The sequence below is a fragment of the Zeugodacus cucurbitae genome, chromosome 2 (assembly GCF_028554725.1).
Source record: "Zeugodacus cucurbitae isolate PBARC_wt_2022May chromosome 2, idZeuCucr1.2, whole genome shotgun sequence".
Taxonomy (NCBI): domain Eukaryota; kingdom Metazoa; phylum Arthropoda; class Insecta; order Diptera; family Tephritidae; genus Zeugodacus; species Zeugodacus cucurbitae.
The window spans coordinates 29,407,853-29,425,667 of record NC_071667.1 but is presented as its reverse complement, the minus strand read 5'-3'; the positions used below and the strand labels follow the sequence as shown (position 1 = coordinate 29,425,667).

The 17,815-nt window shown below is 41.5% G+C and overlaps 1 protein-coding gene across 4 annotated transcripts; it reads left to right on the top strand.

Annotated features, from left to right (window-relative positions):
- Positions 1-6,410: 6,410 nt before the first annotated feature.
- On the top strand, positions 6,411-14,918 carry LOC105213646 (defective chorion protein, FC106 isoform). Of its 4 annotated transcripts, none has more exons than XM_029041245.2 (6): positions 6,411-6,638; positions 6,713-6,895; positions 6,961-9,661; positions 9,728-10,134; positions 12,011-12,222; positions 14,313-14,918. In XM_029041245.2, the coding sequence occupies exons 1-6, from the start codon at positions 6,630-6,632 to the stop codon at positions 14,836-14,838; spliced, it is 4,038 nt and encodes a 1,345-aa protein (XP_028897078.1). In that variant the 5' UTR covers positions 6,411-6,629; the 3' UTR covers positions 14,839-14,918. The 4 variants fall into 4 exon arrangements, with proteins under 4 accessions (XP_028897078.1, XP_054090408.1, XP_054090410.1 ...); XM_054234433.1 differs by lacking the exon at positions 14,313-14,918 and adding an exon at positions 13,995-14,297; XM_054234435.1 differs by lacking the exon at positions 12,011-12,222 and having other exon boundaries at positions 14,313-14,452.
- The last annotated feature ends 2,897 nt before the right edge of the window (positions 14,919-17,815 follow it).

Genomic DNA, 17,815 nt, shown 5'->3' with positions numbered 1-17,815 from the left:
TATGAGTTCTCTTATGTAATGTTTTGTGCAGGATACAATTTAATTTTAAATGCGTTGAAATAAATCGCAAATCAAATCAACATAAAATGACAACTTTGTTTACTTTTTTCGATTTATACGGGTGGTAGTCTGTGGAGGGTACATTTCTCCAGTCTGCTGAATGGCACTGAAAGAGCAACGCCATTAGATGGTGAACCCGATTCCCCAATCGATGACGACGAAAAAAATGCTCCGACCACGATGATATTCGAATAGCTATTACCCGATTGAAGAACAACAAAGAGGCGGGGGTCGATGGATTGCCGGCAGAGCTATTCAAATACGAGCTATTCTTTGTAGAATATGGACGAATGAATGCCAGGTGATTGGAACCTAAGGGTGCTCAGCCCAATCCACAAAAAGAGAGACCCTACAATCTGTCACAATCCAAATTATCGCCATAAAATCGGTATCCCCGCAAAACTAATACGGCTGTCAGTTTACATAGCTATACCAAAAGCTCCCTCTAGAGAGGGAAGGACATCTCCTAGCCGTTCGATATCAAAAGAGGTTTCATACAGGGTGGCTCACTATAGTGTGACTTCTTTAACCTGATGCTTTAGAAAATAATACGAGCTGCAGAGCTAAGTAGATAAGGTACAATTTTCTATAAGAGTGTACAGCTGCTGGCGTACGCCGATGATATTGATATAATTGGATACAACAACCGCGACGTTAGTTCTGATTTTTCCAGACTGGAGTGGACGAGGACAAGACGAAATATCTCCTGTCATCAAACAAACAGATAGCGCATTCGCGTCTTGGCTTCCAAGTCACTGTTGACAGTCATAAAATTGTAGGTTTATCTTGGTACCATCATTAACACCAATAATAATGTCAGGCAACGCAAAATCACTCTTACCAACAGGTGTTTATGAGTATGCAATTGAAAAGTAAAGTCTTCTCTCGACGAACAAAAACCAAACTCTACAAGTCCCTCAACATTTCCGTCCTGTTTATGGTGCTGAAGCGTGGACGGTGTCAACATCCGATGAGACGACATTAGGAGTTTTTGAGAAAGGTTTTGCGGAAGATTTATGGTCCCTCAAACATTGGAAACCGCGAATACCGCAGACGATGGAACGAAGAGCTGTACGAGTTATACGGCGACATTGACATAGTTCAGCGAATAAAAAGACAGCGGCTACGCTGGCTAGGTCATATTGTCCGAGTGGACGAAAACACTTCAGCTTTGAAAGTGTTCGGTGTATACGCCAGTAAAGAAGAATAAATCTACTATGGTGAATAAAATAGCTGATCGTTTCCCAAATCAAATATTTCTACTATCAATAATAGGGACTTAAGGGTACCGCCATTGCTTTTGCAAGTAAGTCCTCATGAGCAACCATATTACTACAGCGTCTTTCAAGCGGAGGTTACTGCAATTAAAGAAGACCTTCTTGTTCTGACAAAGAAGGTGCTTACAACAAGAAACGTATTTATATTCACAGACAGCCAAGCGGTTGTAAAATCACTAAAGTCTCAAAGGGTTTCTTCAAAGTTGGTGAAGGAATGCCTTGAACTGTTAGTAGAATTAGCATCCGATTTTACGATACATCTGCAATTGGGTTCCAGGACACAGCGATATTTAAGGTAACTGTGAAGCAGATGAACTTGCCAGATTGTGTACAACGTTAATTGACAAATATGTTGAAATTTAAAAGGAACTATATAAGAATTCTGCTATGAGTTCTAACGGGACATTGTTTGATTGATAGGCATGCCTGCAGATTGAGGATACCATACACTGATTATTGCAGAAGCTATCCAGAAATAGAAGAAGAAACTGTAGAACTTTTTCTATGCGGAAGAGAATGCCTCGAGAGTTTCCTCGATGATATCTCGGAAGTTGCACAATTAAAACGTTTTGTATAAATTAATTTCATCAACACCACTGAGTGGTTCAATGAGGACATGGTAGTTCCAGTCCCGGTGCCTCCTGAAGGCCGAGTCCTTATTATAAAAACGGCTTGTGTGAACATTGTTGGAGAGAGTGAGAGCGCGTTCTTAAGAATGAGTATTTCGTTGATGGAAATAAGCTTTTTTTGCCAATATTCACCGACGGACATACATTTGAAATAGGCATTGTGTAAAAGGTAGTTTACATCGCAATGACTTCAAATCATCCCTTCAGGGGGAGTTTTCGGATATAGCATAATGTGTGTGTTCACGGATGAGTTGGCTCTAGTTACTTAGTATTTCAGTTACAGTTACTTGTAATCGTATATTTCTACATAAATTTCTCTGCCACCTCAGAGATATTTTCAACGGCAAAACTAAATACTTTAAGAACTTTCTTCCAAATTAAATATGCATTAAAAATATTCAAATGAGATACATCAGTTGCGTTGGCTTGACTCTCTAAATTTCATATGGTTTGAGAATAAATGTTAATTTTTTTGATTTATTACTAAAACATACTAAATACTATAGTTTTTCTTAGCTTTCAATAATTTGTCTGCGGTGTGTTTTCTGGTGTAGTGCCCATATGCAGTTTTAATATTTGCTGTTTTCAGATACATATGTACTATATGTGCTATTTATACAACTACATGCATATATACATATATGAGTTTATTTATGGCTATATGTTCATATGATGGAGTCATATGTAGAAGTTCACGTAAGTGAGGAAAGTTTCTGACTGCCATTCACTTGGGAGTGGCCAGGAACGATTCTTTTACATGTGGCTCAAGCAGCTCACAACTTCCGGTCTTAGACCAAGTATCCTCTGGGTAGCCAACAGACATCCGTCTGGAAGCGAGCTAAAGTGAGAAGGCGAATCCCGCTTATGCGGTTGTGCGTAGGGCTTGGGACCCACCACATAAAAACGAATAACCAGTGAATAAGAAACACAGGCCTCGGATGAGAAACCCCCCTTTTGATGACGACCACGGCAAACGTAGTTATAAAGGACTATGATTAAAGGGCATGCACCTGGAATGTCCGGACCCTTAATTGGGAAGGTGCCTCTGCCCAGCTGGTTGATGTCCTCGTAAGAGTAAAGGCTGACATCACCGCAATCCAAGAAATGCGATGGACGGGACAAGGACGGAAGAAGGTGGGTCCTTGTGACATCTACTACAGCGGCCATATAAAGGAGCGCAAATTCGGTGTGGGATTCGTGGTGGGAGAGAGACTCCGTCGTCGAGTCCTGGCATTCACCCCGGTGGATGAACGTCTAGCCACAATCCGCATCAAAGCGAGGTTCTTCAACATATCGCTGATTTGCGCCCACGCCCCAACGGAAGAGAAGGACGAAGTGACCAAAGATACCTTCTATGAGCGCCTAGAACGTACCTATGAGCGCTGCCCCCGCCACGATGTCAAAATCGTGCTTGGCGATTTCAACGCTAGGGTGGGTAAAGAAGGTGTCTTTGGCACAACAGTCGGAAAATTCAGCCTCCATGACGAAACATCACCAAACGGTCTGAGGCTGATCGACTTCTCCGGGGCCCGAAATATGGTCATCTGTAGCACTAGATTCCAGCATAAGAAAATCCATCAAGCTACTTGGCTGTCCCCGGATCGAATCACTCGCAACCAGATCGATCATGTTGTGATAGATGGACGACATGTCTCCAGTGTTTTTGATGTGCGTACGCTTCGTGGTCCCAACATCGACTCAGACCACTATTTTGTAGCAGCTAAGATACGCACCCGCCTCTGTGTAGAAAAGCGCACACGTCAACAAACACAAGGAAGGTTCGACATCGAGAAGCTGCAATCACAACCGACAGCCGAACGATTTTCTACTCGACTTGCACTCCTGCTCTCTGAGAGCACTCATCAGCATCTCGGTATAAGGGAGCTGTGGGACGGCATATCAAACTCCTTACGTACAGCTGCAACCGAAACCATTGGCTTTCGGAAAAGCCAAAAAACAGCTGGTATGATGAGGATTGTCGTCTCGCAGTGGAGAGAAAACAGACTGCCTACCTCGCAATGTTGCGATCGACCGCAACACGAGCGGGATGGGAAAGATACCGAGAGCTGAAGAGGGAAGCGAGACGCATTTGCAGAAAAAGAAAGAAAGAGGCAGAAATGCGTGAGTATGAAGAGCTTGACAAGCTGGCCGACAGGGGTAATGCTCGAAAATTTTACGAAAAGATCCGGCGACTAACTGAAGGTTTCAAGACCGGAGCACACTCCTGTAGGACCCCCAGCGGTGATCTAGTGGTTGATGACCAGAGTATACTGTGTTTGTGGAGGGAACACTTCTCCAGCCTGCTGAATGGCAGTGAAAGTACAACACCAGGAGATGGCGAACCCGATTCCCCAATCGACGACGATGGAACAGATGTTCCATTGCCCGACCGTGAAGAAATTAGAATAGCAATTACCCGCTTGAAGAACAACAAGGCGGCGGGGGCCGATGGATTGCCGGCCGAGCTATTCAAATACGGCGGCGAAGAGCTGATAAGGTGCATGCATCAGCTTCTTTGCGAAATATGGTCGGAAGAAAGCATGCCCGACGATTGGAATCTCAGTGTACTCTGCCCAATCCACAAAAAGGGAGACCCCACAATCTGCGCCAACTATCGTGGGATAAGCCTCCTTAACATCGCTTATAAGGTTCTATCGAGCGTACTGTGTGAAAGACTAAAGCCCACCGTCAACAAACTGATTGGACCTTATCAGTGTGGCTTTAGACCTGGAAAATCAACAACTGACCAGATATTCACCATGCGCCAAATCTTGGAGAAGACCCGTGAAAAAAGGATCGACACACACCATCTATTTGTCGACTTTAAAGCTGCTTTCGACAGCACGAAAAGGAGCTGCCTTTATGCCGCGATGTCTGAATTTGGTATACCCGCAAAACTAATACGGCTGTGTAAGTTGACGTTGAGCAACACCAAAAGCTCCGTCAGGATCGGGAAGGACCTCTCCGAGCCGTTCGATACCAAACGAGGTTTCAGACAAGGTGACTCGCTATCGTGCGACTTCTTTAACTTGATGCTGGAGAAAATTATAAGAGCTGCAGAGCTAAATAGAGAAGGTACAATCTTCTACAAGAGTGTACAGCTCCTGGCGTACGCCGATGATATTGATATCATCGGAAACAACACCCGCGCCGTTAGTTCTGCTTTTTCCCGCCTGGATAAGGAAGCGAAGCGAATGGGTCTGGTGGTGAACGAGGACAAGACGAAATATCTCCTGTCATCAAACAAACAGTCAGCGCATTCGCGTCTTGGCTCCCACGTCACTGTTGACAGTCATAACTTTGAAGTTGTAGATAATTTCGTATACCTAGGAACCAACATTAACACCGATAATAATGTCAGCCTTGAAATCCAACGCAGAATCACTCTTGCCAACAGGTGCTACTATGGACTGAGTAGGCAATTGAAAAGTAAAGTCCTCTCTCGACGAACAAAAACTAAACTCTACAAGTCCCTCATCATTCCCGTCCTACTTTATGGTGCAGAAGCGTGGACGGTGTCAACATCCGATGAGACGGCACTAGGAGTTTTCGAGAGAAAGGTTTTGCGGAAGATTTACGGTCCCTTAAACATTGGCAACGGCGAATACCGCAGAAGATGGAATGATGAGCTGTATGTGTTGTTCGACGACATAGACATAGTCCAGCGAATAAAAAGACAGCGGCTACGCTGGCTGGGTCATGTTGTTCGAATGGATGAAAGTGCCCCAGCTCTGAAAGTTTTCGATGCAGTACCCGCTGGTGGAAGCCGAGGAAGAGGGAGACCTCCACTCCGGTGGAAGGACCAGGTGGAGAAGGACCTGTCTTCACTTGGTATTACCAATTGGCGCCAAACCGCCAAAAGGAGAGATGCGTGGCGCACTGTTGTGGACTCGGCTATAACCGCGTAAGCGGTTTCTACGCCAGTTAAGAAGATATGTTCATATGTATGTATGTAAGTGCCTAACTCCAGCTTATTCTGCAAAAAATCATTATAGTCAATTGCTTACGATTTTTATAGAATTTTTTCTTCAGCCGAATATGCTCGTATGTACTCTTGTGTGTATGTGCATGTTTTGGTGCATTAAATTTTTGTTTTTGAAGAAATCACGGAACTGCAGTTGGTATGCAGAAACTTACATTCATACATTTCGTTGGCTTTCTTATTGAGTGCGTGCAATTCTGGGCCATTTGCTGCTGCCTTTGGTCTTTGGTCAACGATTTCAGAACCTTCGGTATTGTTTTTACTGTGTTTTATGCAGTTTCAGCTGACTGGCCTTTTTGTTGAAATTGGGTGCAAAAAGAACAAAACGAAATGAAAAACAAAACGTTGGCGAAACCACTTCCCATTTTTTCGCATTTACAATAATAATGGTAAAATAAAATGTTCGACGTCTGCAATTTATTTGATCGCAAAAAATCTATTTGTGCATGTGGGCCAAGTGATTGCGGTTAGTCAGAAGTTGAACGTGTTGGCGAGCGCGAGTGCCTGGTATTAAGTGTCTAGTGTCGAGTGTTTAGTGCAATAAATACAAACGGATTATTGAACAAGTGAAAGAAGGACTAGAAGATCCTTTAAGATCAGAATATTGAAAACACCATCAAGGGTGTGTGTGTGTGTTAAAAATTTTCAACACAACCAAGTGATCGTAAATGCATAGTTGCCATGATTTGGGTATGAATGAAAGAAGAAAAACTGGAGAAAACGATGTTTTGTTGTTGTTAAATTGTTGTATATTGTAATTCTAGTGTAAAAATTATGCGTTGCTGGCATTTGTGCTGGTCTTATCGGTGTCCTCGAATGCGTTGTCTCAAGACAAAAAAACCACAACTGTGGCAGCGGAACCTCCTCAGGATGAGGACACGATCGATCTGACTCCACCTGCAGTCCTTACAACCGAAAAAGATGATGATGAACGCGGTGCAGGGCAGGTTTGAACTAGTGCACTTATAAAAATAGAATATATGTTATGAAATCGCTTGTCTCTCCTTCACAGATCGTGGGTCAGTCTTTGCTTCCACAGCTCTTAGGCCAGTCCCTCTTGCCGAGACCATTGAATTTATTTAGCGCTATGTTTCCGGCGCTGAACTCCTTATTACTCATGGGTAATCTGTTTCCTGCAGCATCGCTTTTGGGCACACCCTCATTGCTGGGCTCAACGCATCAATTAGGACCCGCACAGAATGACGAAGTGCCAGCCGATTCCAAAGTGGTTTTAGTATTAGCTGAAGATCGTAATCCTCATGCTGCGATGAGAGCTGCACATCAGGAAGCTGCACGAACAATTCGTCAAAATGATATGTTTAGCCAGCTGCTGGCACAATTTGGACAAGCTGATTTCGGTCAGATGCTATCGCAGTCATTGGAACAAATACAACAACAAAATGCTAATCCGTTACTGCAGCAATTTGTACCGCTGGACTTCTCCCAAACAATGGGTCAACTTTTAACCCAAACGTTTCAGCAGTTCCCGGGTTTAGATCTGTCGCAGTTTCCAATGTTGGGGCAAGCACCACCCTCCGCTGATCCGTCTGTAGGTTCAGCATTACCGCAAGCGGAAGGTGAAGCCGCAGCTTCGGCGGGCGATGCTGCACCACCGACCCCAGGATTACAGTTTCTGAATTTCCAATCTGCTTTAGATGCCGGAACCCAATTATTGGGTCAAGCTCTGCAGCAACCAACTGGTGATCCAAGTACTGGCTTCCAGTTACCAAATTTTCAATCAGCTTTTGATGCAGGCAGCCAAATGCTGGGACAAGCTTTTCAACAAGCTAATGGCGATGCTGTTGGTGGGTTTCAACTACCCAACTTTCAATCTGTCATAGATACTGGCAACCAAATGCTGAGCCAGGGCGGCAGCTTATTTAATCTTCGTCCACTACAATCATTAGATGCATCCGCGTCTGCCTCAGATGCAGAACCAGCGGCTTCTCAGATATCTGAAGTCCGTGTTAAACCAGATACCATGCCTTCGGATCAACCCAGCGCCCAAGAAATGCAAAAGGATATGAATATGGATGAATTAAAAATGAAGTCTGCTTTGCAAAAAGCTCTTCTCCACAAGAAATTGCCAATTTTGTGGTTCCGTATTCCCGCTGATTCACTTGAAAAGGATCATGACCTTGAAACGAAAACACCTAATGCATCTAAATTGAAAAACGGCGATGAAAAACAAATACAAACAAAGTTGCAAGCATTCCAACGCCAAGTTATAACCGAACTAAAGCTGCTGCAGGACATAGAGCGGCAGGCTAAGGAAATGCGTGCCGCGTCAATGGGCGCAACGTCAAAAACTTTTAAGGATAATGCCAACACACAATCCAGTATGTTGAGTAAGATACCAATACATAAGATAACCCGCTCAGATATTGAAAAAGCGCTGAACGACGATTACGTTAAAAAGCTGCTGCATAAAGCTGCGATTGAAAATCGTAAGGAAGCTGGAAAGACGACCATTTATACTCCCAGTGGTATAAATATTAAACGTCAAACCTCCAAGTCTAAGATAACCCCACGACAAATGACAAGAGATGACATTGTTCGCATGATGGCCTATGCATATCGGATGGCAAATGCTAACGGAATACGGATGCTAGAAAGTCCAGAAGGTAAGAAGCCATCGAGCGATTCTGCATCAGATGGCAATCAAGCCTCCGGAGATACCTCAAAAACAGATGAACGTAAATGGCCGTCAGATGCAAAAACCACCATGGAGAGACAGTGGATGGATGAGGAAAAGCAGATGCCAAACCCAAACACTTTCCAACAGGATCCCACATTAATGCATGCGGGTAGACAAATGCAACAAAATATGGGTCGGCAGTGGCTTGATGAGCAAAATCCGAGCCATACAAATCAGCCACAAGCTCAGCCAATAATGGAACATCATCGCCAGGCACTGGAAGATAATCCCCAAATGAATTCACAACGTCAGTGGGTCGATCACAAATCTGACATGCTAAATTGGATGCAAGACAATTCCCCAATGCCTATGCAACGTCAGTGGCTGGATAACCCAAGCATGCCACCAATGTCAAGCCAAAGAGCGGATGGACGAATGTGGGCAGAGCAACAGCCACAGGTAGCCATGCAGCAACCTATGATGATGCCGCAAATGCCGATGCCAATGATGCAACAGCCCCAGATGGTTGCACAGCAAATCCCGATGGAATTGCAACAAATGCCAATGCAACAGCCCCAGATGGTTGCACAGCAAATTCCGATGGAATTGCAACAAATGCCAATGCAACAGCCCCAGATGGTTGCACAGCAAATTCCGATGGAATTGCAACAAATGCCAATGCAACAGCCTCAGATGGTAGCACAGCAAACACCAATGGAATTACAACACATGCAAATACAACAGCCCCCGATGGTGGCGCAGCAAACACCAATGGGGCAGATGCCGATGATGATGCAACAGCCCCAGATGGTGGCGCAGCAAACACCCATGGGACAGATGCAGATGATGATGCAACAACCTCGGGTATCAATGCAGGAACCGCCGATGCTAATGCAGCACACGCCTATGATGAAGCAACAGCCTCAAGGCGAATTTCCGCAAATGGGTGCGCAAAGCGATACAATGATGTTGCAACAAATGTCACCGGATATGCAACGGCAAACTCACGAACAAGACATGGTCGGTGAGGCTATGCCACAAATGCCTGAGAATACTGGAAAAGCTCGATTTAAAGGTAATCTATTTGGTATATTACGCGAAAATGTTACTCTTTTCCCCACTGACTCATTTGATCGATCAGGCGGCTCCATTTTCGATGAACTTGATTTGTTTGGACTGGGTGGAGGTGGCAGTGATAAAAAGAAAAAAGGAAAAGGGGAACCAAAGCCTCCTTTGAGACCGACAATTATCAATTACTATTACAACGCTGGTCGTCCAGCAACTTATGGCAGCGGTGGTTATAGCGGTGGAAGTGTAAGCTATGGGTCAAGTAGTAAACCGAGCTATGGTGCGAGTTACGGTGGCGGTGCTGGTGGAGGTTATGGCGCCTCCAAGCCTTATGGTGGAAGTGTCCCAAGTTATGGCAGCTATGGAAGTGCAGGACCAAGTTACAGTAGCGCTGGGTATGCAGCGCCTAGCACGGGATCCTACCGAACAGCTATTGGAGATGATGAAATCCAAGCGATGCTTCAGGAACACACACATATGGTGAGTACTTTTGTTGTGTTGTAGTTGCGATTATTATTTTTTGTTTATTTTATTTGGTATCAATGTAAACGCATCATGTAGAATTATATCCGAAGTTTGTTCGAACCATATACCTTTGAAAGTCCAGTATACTATACTTTTAACATTTACTGACATCATCAGCCATTTCACATTACGAACTTGTTTTGGGGTACATATATATATTGATTATATTTTGCGAATTTGTTTTTTTTTATACTCTCGCAACCTGTTGCACAGAGTATTATAGTTTTGTTCACATAACGGTTGTTTGTGTCACCAAGAAATAAAAGAGTCAGATATGGGGTTATATATATATAAATGATCAGGATGACGAGTGGATTTGAAATCCGTCCGTCTGTCCGTCTGTCCGTGCAAGCGATAACTTGAGTAAAAATTAAGATATCTTAATGAAACTTGGAACACACATTCCTTGGCACCCTGAGGAGGTTGCTTTCAAAAATGGGCAAAATCGGTCCACTACCACGCCCACAAAATGGCGAAAACCGAAAACCTATACAGTGTCATAATTAAGCCATAAATAAAGTTATGAAAATAAAATTTGGATCATATGATCACATTAGGGAGGGGCACATTTGGATGTAATTTTTTTGGAAAAGTGGGCGTGACCCCGCCCCCAAATATGTTTTTTGTATATAACTCGCAAACCAATGAAGCTTTATAAACCAAACTTTCTGTAGTCGATTCTCTTACGTACCCCACCACATCCCATGAAAATAGTTGAAATCGGATAATAACCACGCCCACCTCCTATACAAAGGTTAGGTTGAAAATTACTAAAAGTGGGTTAAATAACTAACAAAAAACGTCAGAAACACTAAATTTCACATAAGAAATGGCAGATGGAAGCTGCACTCAGATTTTTTTACAAAATGGAAAATGGGCGTGGCGTCGCCCACTTATGGGTCAAAAACCATATCTCAGGAACTACTCGACCGATTTCAATGAAACTTGGTTTGTAATAGTTTCCTTACCTCCCAATAATATGTTGTGAAAATTGGCCAAATCGCTTTACAACCACGTCTACTTCCTATATACCAGAACTTTGAAGACGATCTGAATCGTTTACATTACAATATATAAAGTAAGCACTAGTGAAGATATCGGTGCAGAACTTTGCACAAATACTATGTTTATAGTGTGGCAGATCCATTCTAAAAATCGCCAAAATCGGACCATAGGTTTTCAAGGCCCATATATCGAACATGATGACCTCGGTGCTTCTAACCTAATATTATGGTTTCCAACTTTCAATGGACTTTATACAATATATATGATGAATATGTGGGTCAAAGTGTGTATTATATAATATTAATAAAGTTAAATAAATAAATTGCGAGAGTATAAAATGTTCGGTTACACCCGAACTTAGCCCTTCCTTACTTGTTTTATCTTGAGTTCCTCTTCATGTTATCGGGAATAAATAAGATTCTAAATATTATGTTCTCAAAAATACGAACGCTATTAAAAAAAAGAAAAGATAATTTGTATGAATACCGTATGATAATTTGTATGAAGAAGACAGATATTTTCTGAAAAAAGTCCGGATCAGTATCTGTCACCTAAAATGTCGATTGTTGGTAGAAGAGAACAAAGCCACTAAAGAGGACTACTTAACGATCACATCTTCATATAGCTCTCGTTCAAACCAAAACGTTGGAAATTCTCAAGGGAAATACTTTAAAGAAAAGATACTAGAACTTGTATACCATCAAAGCAGATATGTATATAGTGCATCATTTATCATTTTGTTACTAATTACTTCATTCATGCTCATCCCTATTCTGTTTTTGGTTTCCATGCAAATTTCATACCATTAACAGGCGACGCATTTCAGAAAATGATGTCCGACAGCGATCGCAAACCCGTTACCACCGCAGTTGTGCCAACTGCAACAACATACCAGACAACGTCGACGGCCACCGAAGACAACAAACAAAAGCCCCCACCATTGCAGACGGAAACATCTTCGATTCGCCATAAGATAAATTCTACAACAACCACAACCACTGTAATCCCGCCAACCACAACTTCTTCAAAGTTATCAAGGTTAGATTGTAAGTTAAGACTAAATAGTATTTTAGGTAAGAGTAAAACTTACAAAGGCGATTGCGTCAGACATAAACGGAACGCCAATTATGGCACTCTACAAGCGATCGACGCAAATTCATTAAATGAGTTACGTAAAACATATAAGGACTCATTGAAAGAGATAACGTTGAATCCCGAAGAAGATCCGGCCGAGGCCCTGATGCGATACAATGCCGCTTCCATTCGTGCTGCCTTAGAGCAAGCGAATCAAGCTCCGATGGAGGTAAGCACGGACGATGAGAGCGCCTCTACAATTGAGAGCCACAACAATGAAGCGTATTACGATGGAGCCCATATGCCGGTTTTAAATCAAATTCATGCTCATCCGCATGCATTGTCAGAACCTAACCTCTATGTAGCTAATCAACACAACCCACACAATAATTACAAGATTAATGACAATATTGTACGTGTACCAGCTAACATGGCACCCCAAATACGACAACAAGAAATAGAACAACAAAGCTCTGATAAACCACGTGAGCATGAGCGAGAATATAAAATTCTAATACGTAAACAGGACCATACAAAACCCGTAGATAATAAGAATTTTTCAACGGTTATTATCGATTCGGATGCGCCACAGCATACGAACGCTTCTAATGCGAGTGAAATGCAAACTATGGCTCCCGGTTCATCTGATAGTGAGCTCAGAGCTGTGTTGGAGCTTATTAAGCAACAAATGCAGACGTGCTGTGACAAGTGTCGAGACCGAATTTTGGGCAACATTAAAGCGAATATTAAAGAATTGCATTCCCACGACAGCCTGCAGAAGGAAAATCCACTGTACGATGAAGCGACAAGGAGAAATTCGAAAACAGCCGTCTCTGCTTTAAAATCGAATTTCAAAAGATGCAGGGACGATGAGCAATTCGAAAAGTGGTTACGTGAAATGGAAGCCAAGGGATATGAATCCAAGTACTTGACTAAGTCCCATCAATGGCAGTATTTGAACAGCGGTAAACTGGCTTTAGCTGTAGAAAGCAATGAATACGATCAACAAATTGACAATATGGTTACGAAGAAAACTAACGAACAGTCCTTTAAACGTTTTACGCCACCAAGTTTTCCGATGTATGATGAGGAACGTAAGATTAAAAAAGTGAATATGTCCAATAAAAGTAAAGGTAAAGCATTTGGGAAAAAATTACCGGAAATCAACTACTCGATTAAAGAACATGTACACGTGGTGAACGACGAGTTGCGCCATTTAAAGCAGTACTCTGAGGAAGTCACGCCCAGCCCATATGCGATGCGTGGCAAATTCAAGATCAGTAGTGGTAAAAAACATAGTGACAGTGCGGCTGTGACTATACCAGTAAAATTTAATACAATGTCCCAGCAACGATCATTGCTCGGCAATATGGCTGATGAGAATAAGGCCAAAGTAGTGGAACTATTAAGCTTACTGTACGATTTGAGTCCACGTACTGAGAGTACAACGAATAGTAAACCCACACAGCTCTCAGTTGTGGTTATGCCAATTGTGCCGGCGACTACGACCGCGAGTCCTGGCCAAGTAGCCACTACTATTAGGACACGAACAAAGCGTATGCGTTCCCGACGCAAGCAGAAGGCAGTAAATGATGCGCCGACAAAAGTCGAACATAGCAGTGTCGGTAAACGCTGACAAAATTTGTATTATTAATGTTATATAAATGCATGTATTAATTATTCTTAAGTTATAAAGACAAAGACGTGCCTATAATAATAATATTTCGTATTTCAAGGTCGGTTAAATATTATTTGAATATTTGAAACTGTGTGCGAATTTGTGCGTGACCTTCATGTATTATCTGTAGCTGAAACGTGAGATTTTACGATTGATGCAGTTAAACTAAAAAGGCATGAGCATGTTTGACACTTTTCCGTTAATTATTTATTTTTAAGTATTTTTCTTGATTAGGTTTTATATTGTATTAAGCACTATTGCTCATTTCTGAAATTTGTCTTTCATTTATCATTTCATGCTCGTGCTATTAATGCGGCCAATGATCACCACATCTCTTCATTTCACCAACATCTCATTGAAAATCGCATTAACCCAGCTCTAGTGTTAATCCCGAAACTTCATCTTCCATGGATCCCGAAAATGTAGGCTCGTTTTTCAGTTTCAGTCCAAGTATTTTAACGCCTTTTATGGAGCTACAATCTATACCGTTATATGAAAGCGATCCCTGGAATCACAAATCTTTTGACTTACACTATCCTCTCTATCAGGGTGGTGGCAGTTATCAGCCCTATTTAAATAGTAAACGATTAAAACGCAAAACTCATGGTTACACAAACAATATACTCACACCCAGTATTTTGGATCATTTCTTGAAAGTACGTGTACAATTTGAAAAGAGTTTTCCACAGCTTTATAAAAGCTTACGCGATCAACAGCGTGCTCTTAATTTGACAAGGGTATCCGTTAAGCCGCCGGTGATACCTAAAGAAGTGATGTATCCACCAACAGAATTGGGTGCTGCCGAATTGTTACCCTTAGATATAAGCTCCACTCAAACTATTGAACCGAAAGCTAAAAATGAAGATGTTATAGATTATTTTTTATTTGATGATGATGATTAGCGTATTTAAAAAAAATTCTTGAAAGTGGCCTATCAAAATGTGTATCTACAATAAATTAAAACTTTTAAATATGTAAAATAATGTTATTATTATTATTTATAATATTTTTTTTCCGGATGGAAGAGGTAAGTATTTTATATGGAATGTCCACTGGAGTGAAATATCGCGATCAGCATATAGTCATATATATATGACGTCGGGTAATGGAGTGTATGACATGTGCTCGAAAGTGAACGCCTACGTCCTTGACTTTTCTCGCTTCTTGGACGAAGAAGTATAGTCTAGAGCTTAACATTTCTGTCGATGGCATTACAATTCCGGCAGGGAATAACTCCAAAATGTTGGCTGTTTCGCTGGATAGCCTGTACTCTTTCACCCTCCATACGATCGCGATTGTTAGCAAGGTACATAGCCGCAACAAGATCCTCAAGTCGCTAGCCGGCAGCACAAAGAAACATTGTTGGCAACTTACTAGGCTATCGGCCGGCTGGTCATAAACTATGGTCGCTGCTATACCTTTCTGAAACAAGTCGACTACTTACAGAACTATACCGACTGGACTTCGGATGCGACGGTTTTTCGACAAGTACATGAATGGCGAGCTCGAGTTGCCTCACGAAACTAGAGTGACCTTCGCGCAATTCCGCTCTGGATATTGTACTAGATGAAGCTCCTACCTTGTAAAAGCAGCTCGTTTCCTGGGTCTCCTGTTAGATGACTTCGATAACAATTGATTTAGGCTTGCCGGCAGGCAGGTTTGGGTAACCGCTAAAACAGCAAAACTATATGAGAGCGCAAAGCATTCAATGAGAGATAAATATAAGGCTACTTGGCACATATAACAAAATGTTCTTACTGGGTAATGGTTCACATCTCAGATTGGATTGGGCACACGATAATTTCATTTTTATTGACAGCACCACTGCAATTAACAGGGTACACCTCAGATTACGTTAACGTGTTAATTTTAATATATAATTCAAATGCTTTGCTGCCCGCTGGTTGTGTCTGTCCTCAAGTACCAGGCTCTACCATTTTGCGGTACACGAGTGCACAAATTCATAACGGCCCACGAACATAAAAATATGCGCGTTTTCAACGAATTTACCTACACATATACGAGCATTTATGGTTGTATCTAAATTGCCAGCTGTCATGCGGAATTATGAAGTTGTTAATATTTCATGGGCAATTTGAGATTATTGCATTAGCGTTGCCTAAGTGTTGCATGAACTAACTTTGTACATATGAATGAGATTTAACAATTAAGCAGCAAAGTGAGATAATCATGTACTAGTTCGGGTATAAGCCCAGTTGCGAAGGGACTTGAATATTCAACGAAGTCGTGAGATTTTATGTACTTACAAATTCCAGAGATCCGTAAAATATCTAAATTTGCATACATATTTTGTGCTTCGAAAAGCTTGATATGATTAGTTAAGTTAAGCCGGCCATATCATACACAACTATGACTACTAAGTAAAAGGGAAGCTCGTGGTAGATTTTCATCTAATATTGATGACATTCATCACTTTCATAATGGTTGGGGTTGAAATTTCTTCAGTATAATTTTTAAAAGCCGTGCATCTGAGTGTGACGTAGACCAATTTAGATAAAAAGAGATGACGCTATTACAACAAAATGTACTCAATAACAATTGTTTTCCTTAGGTCGTCTGAGCTTAGCACACTCATCTATAAATCAGTTGTGGAGAGTTTTTTATATTAACGCTCTAAAAATTTCAAATTCTGTGATCACTGTTTAGAAGAAGTTGTTTACAAGTGATAATCAAAATTAAAGGTGTCATTAACATTCCTTGGAACCCAAAGTGCTTGTGCGCCAAACTGCCAAAAGGAGACATGCTTGGCGCGCTGTCTCGGCTATAACCGCATAAGCGGTGTCTACGCAAGTCAAGAAGAAGAATATGGAACCCAAAGTGTCTGACTTGAATTACACTATTGATTTTTTGGTTGCAAATTGTCAGAAGCATCCTCAGTCACTTCGATTGATTGAATATCATGGATCCTCTTCGGGGATTTTCAAAGTGAAATCGCACAAAATTCTGGAGTGAAAGGTAAGACTTGTTATATTTCCATTCTACTTTTACTTACTGGACATGCATTTAACCAGGCATTACGGTAATACTTCTTTAGAAACTGCTTCCATTTGTATATGGGTAGTTATGGCATCTGCCGTTATGCCTCACTTTTACATATTTCTTGTTTAATAAACTTTATATAAGTTATGTATTTAGACCGAAGGATTGTTGCATAAAACAAAACCAAGGGCGACTGAGTAGTAAAACAGCTTATGTTTAATTTTTCGGCACTTACAAACTTTATTTAGCGGCAACACGATTTGTTTCAGGCCGTGTGCAAGGTAAGACTCTGATTTTCGAGCGCTAATTTTGATAAAATTTGGGTAAACTTGTGCGTACCTAAACATACAAACATGCGCAATACCCAGTAGGAAAAGTTAGTACTGAAAAGGTCAATTGTACTATGATATTTTTATGTATTTTTCGTTAGTTCTGAATGCACTAAATATTCGGGTAGGTTATGTAATTCACTTCCGAGTGAAATTCAAGCAAATTCACTTTCAATACGATGTTTGGGATATTTGATGAGCTGAATTTCAGTTTTACTTTTCAAATTACACATTTTATTTAATTCTCACTTTCACTCGGATTGCAGAACCTGCCTGATTAATTCTAAATTATTTATAATGATCGGTTTGATTAGCTATCACTTGATCTTTGCCAACTTTTTGATTGTTGTCTACATTCCACCCTCTTATCAGGTCGGGAAAATATAGATCCAATTGAATAAACTAAATATGAACGGAGTGGTTGATAGCCTCAGGGACCGTTTAATGCAATTTCTTTTGTTTTCTTTCGAAGCTCTAATTTTGATCGTAGATTACTGAATAAATTGTTTTCTCATCACTAAAAGCTGTTTTAACGAAACGTTATTACAAT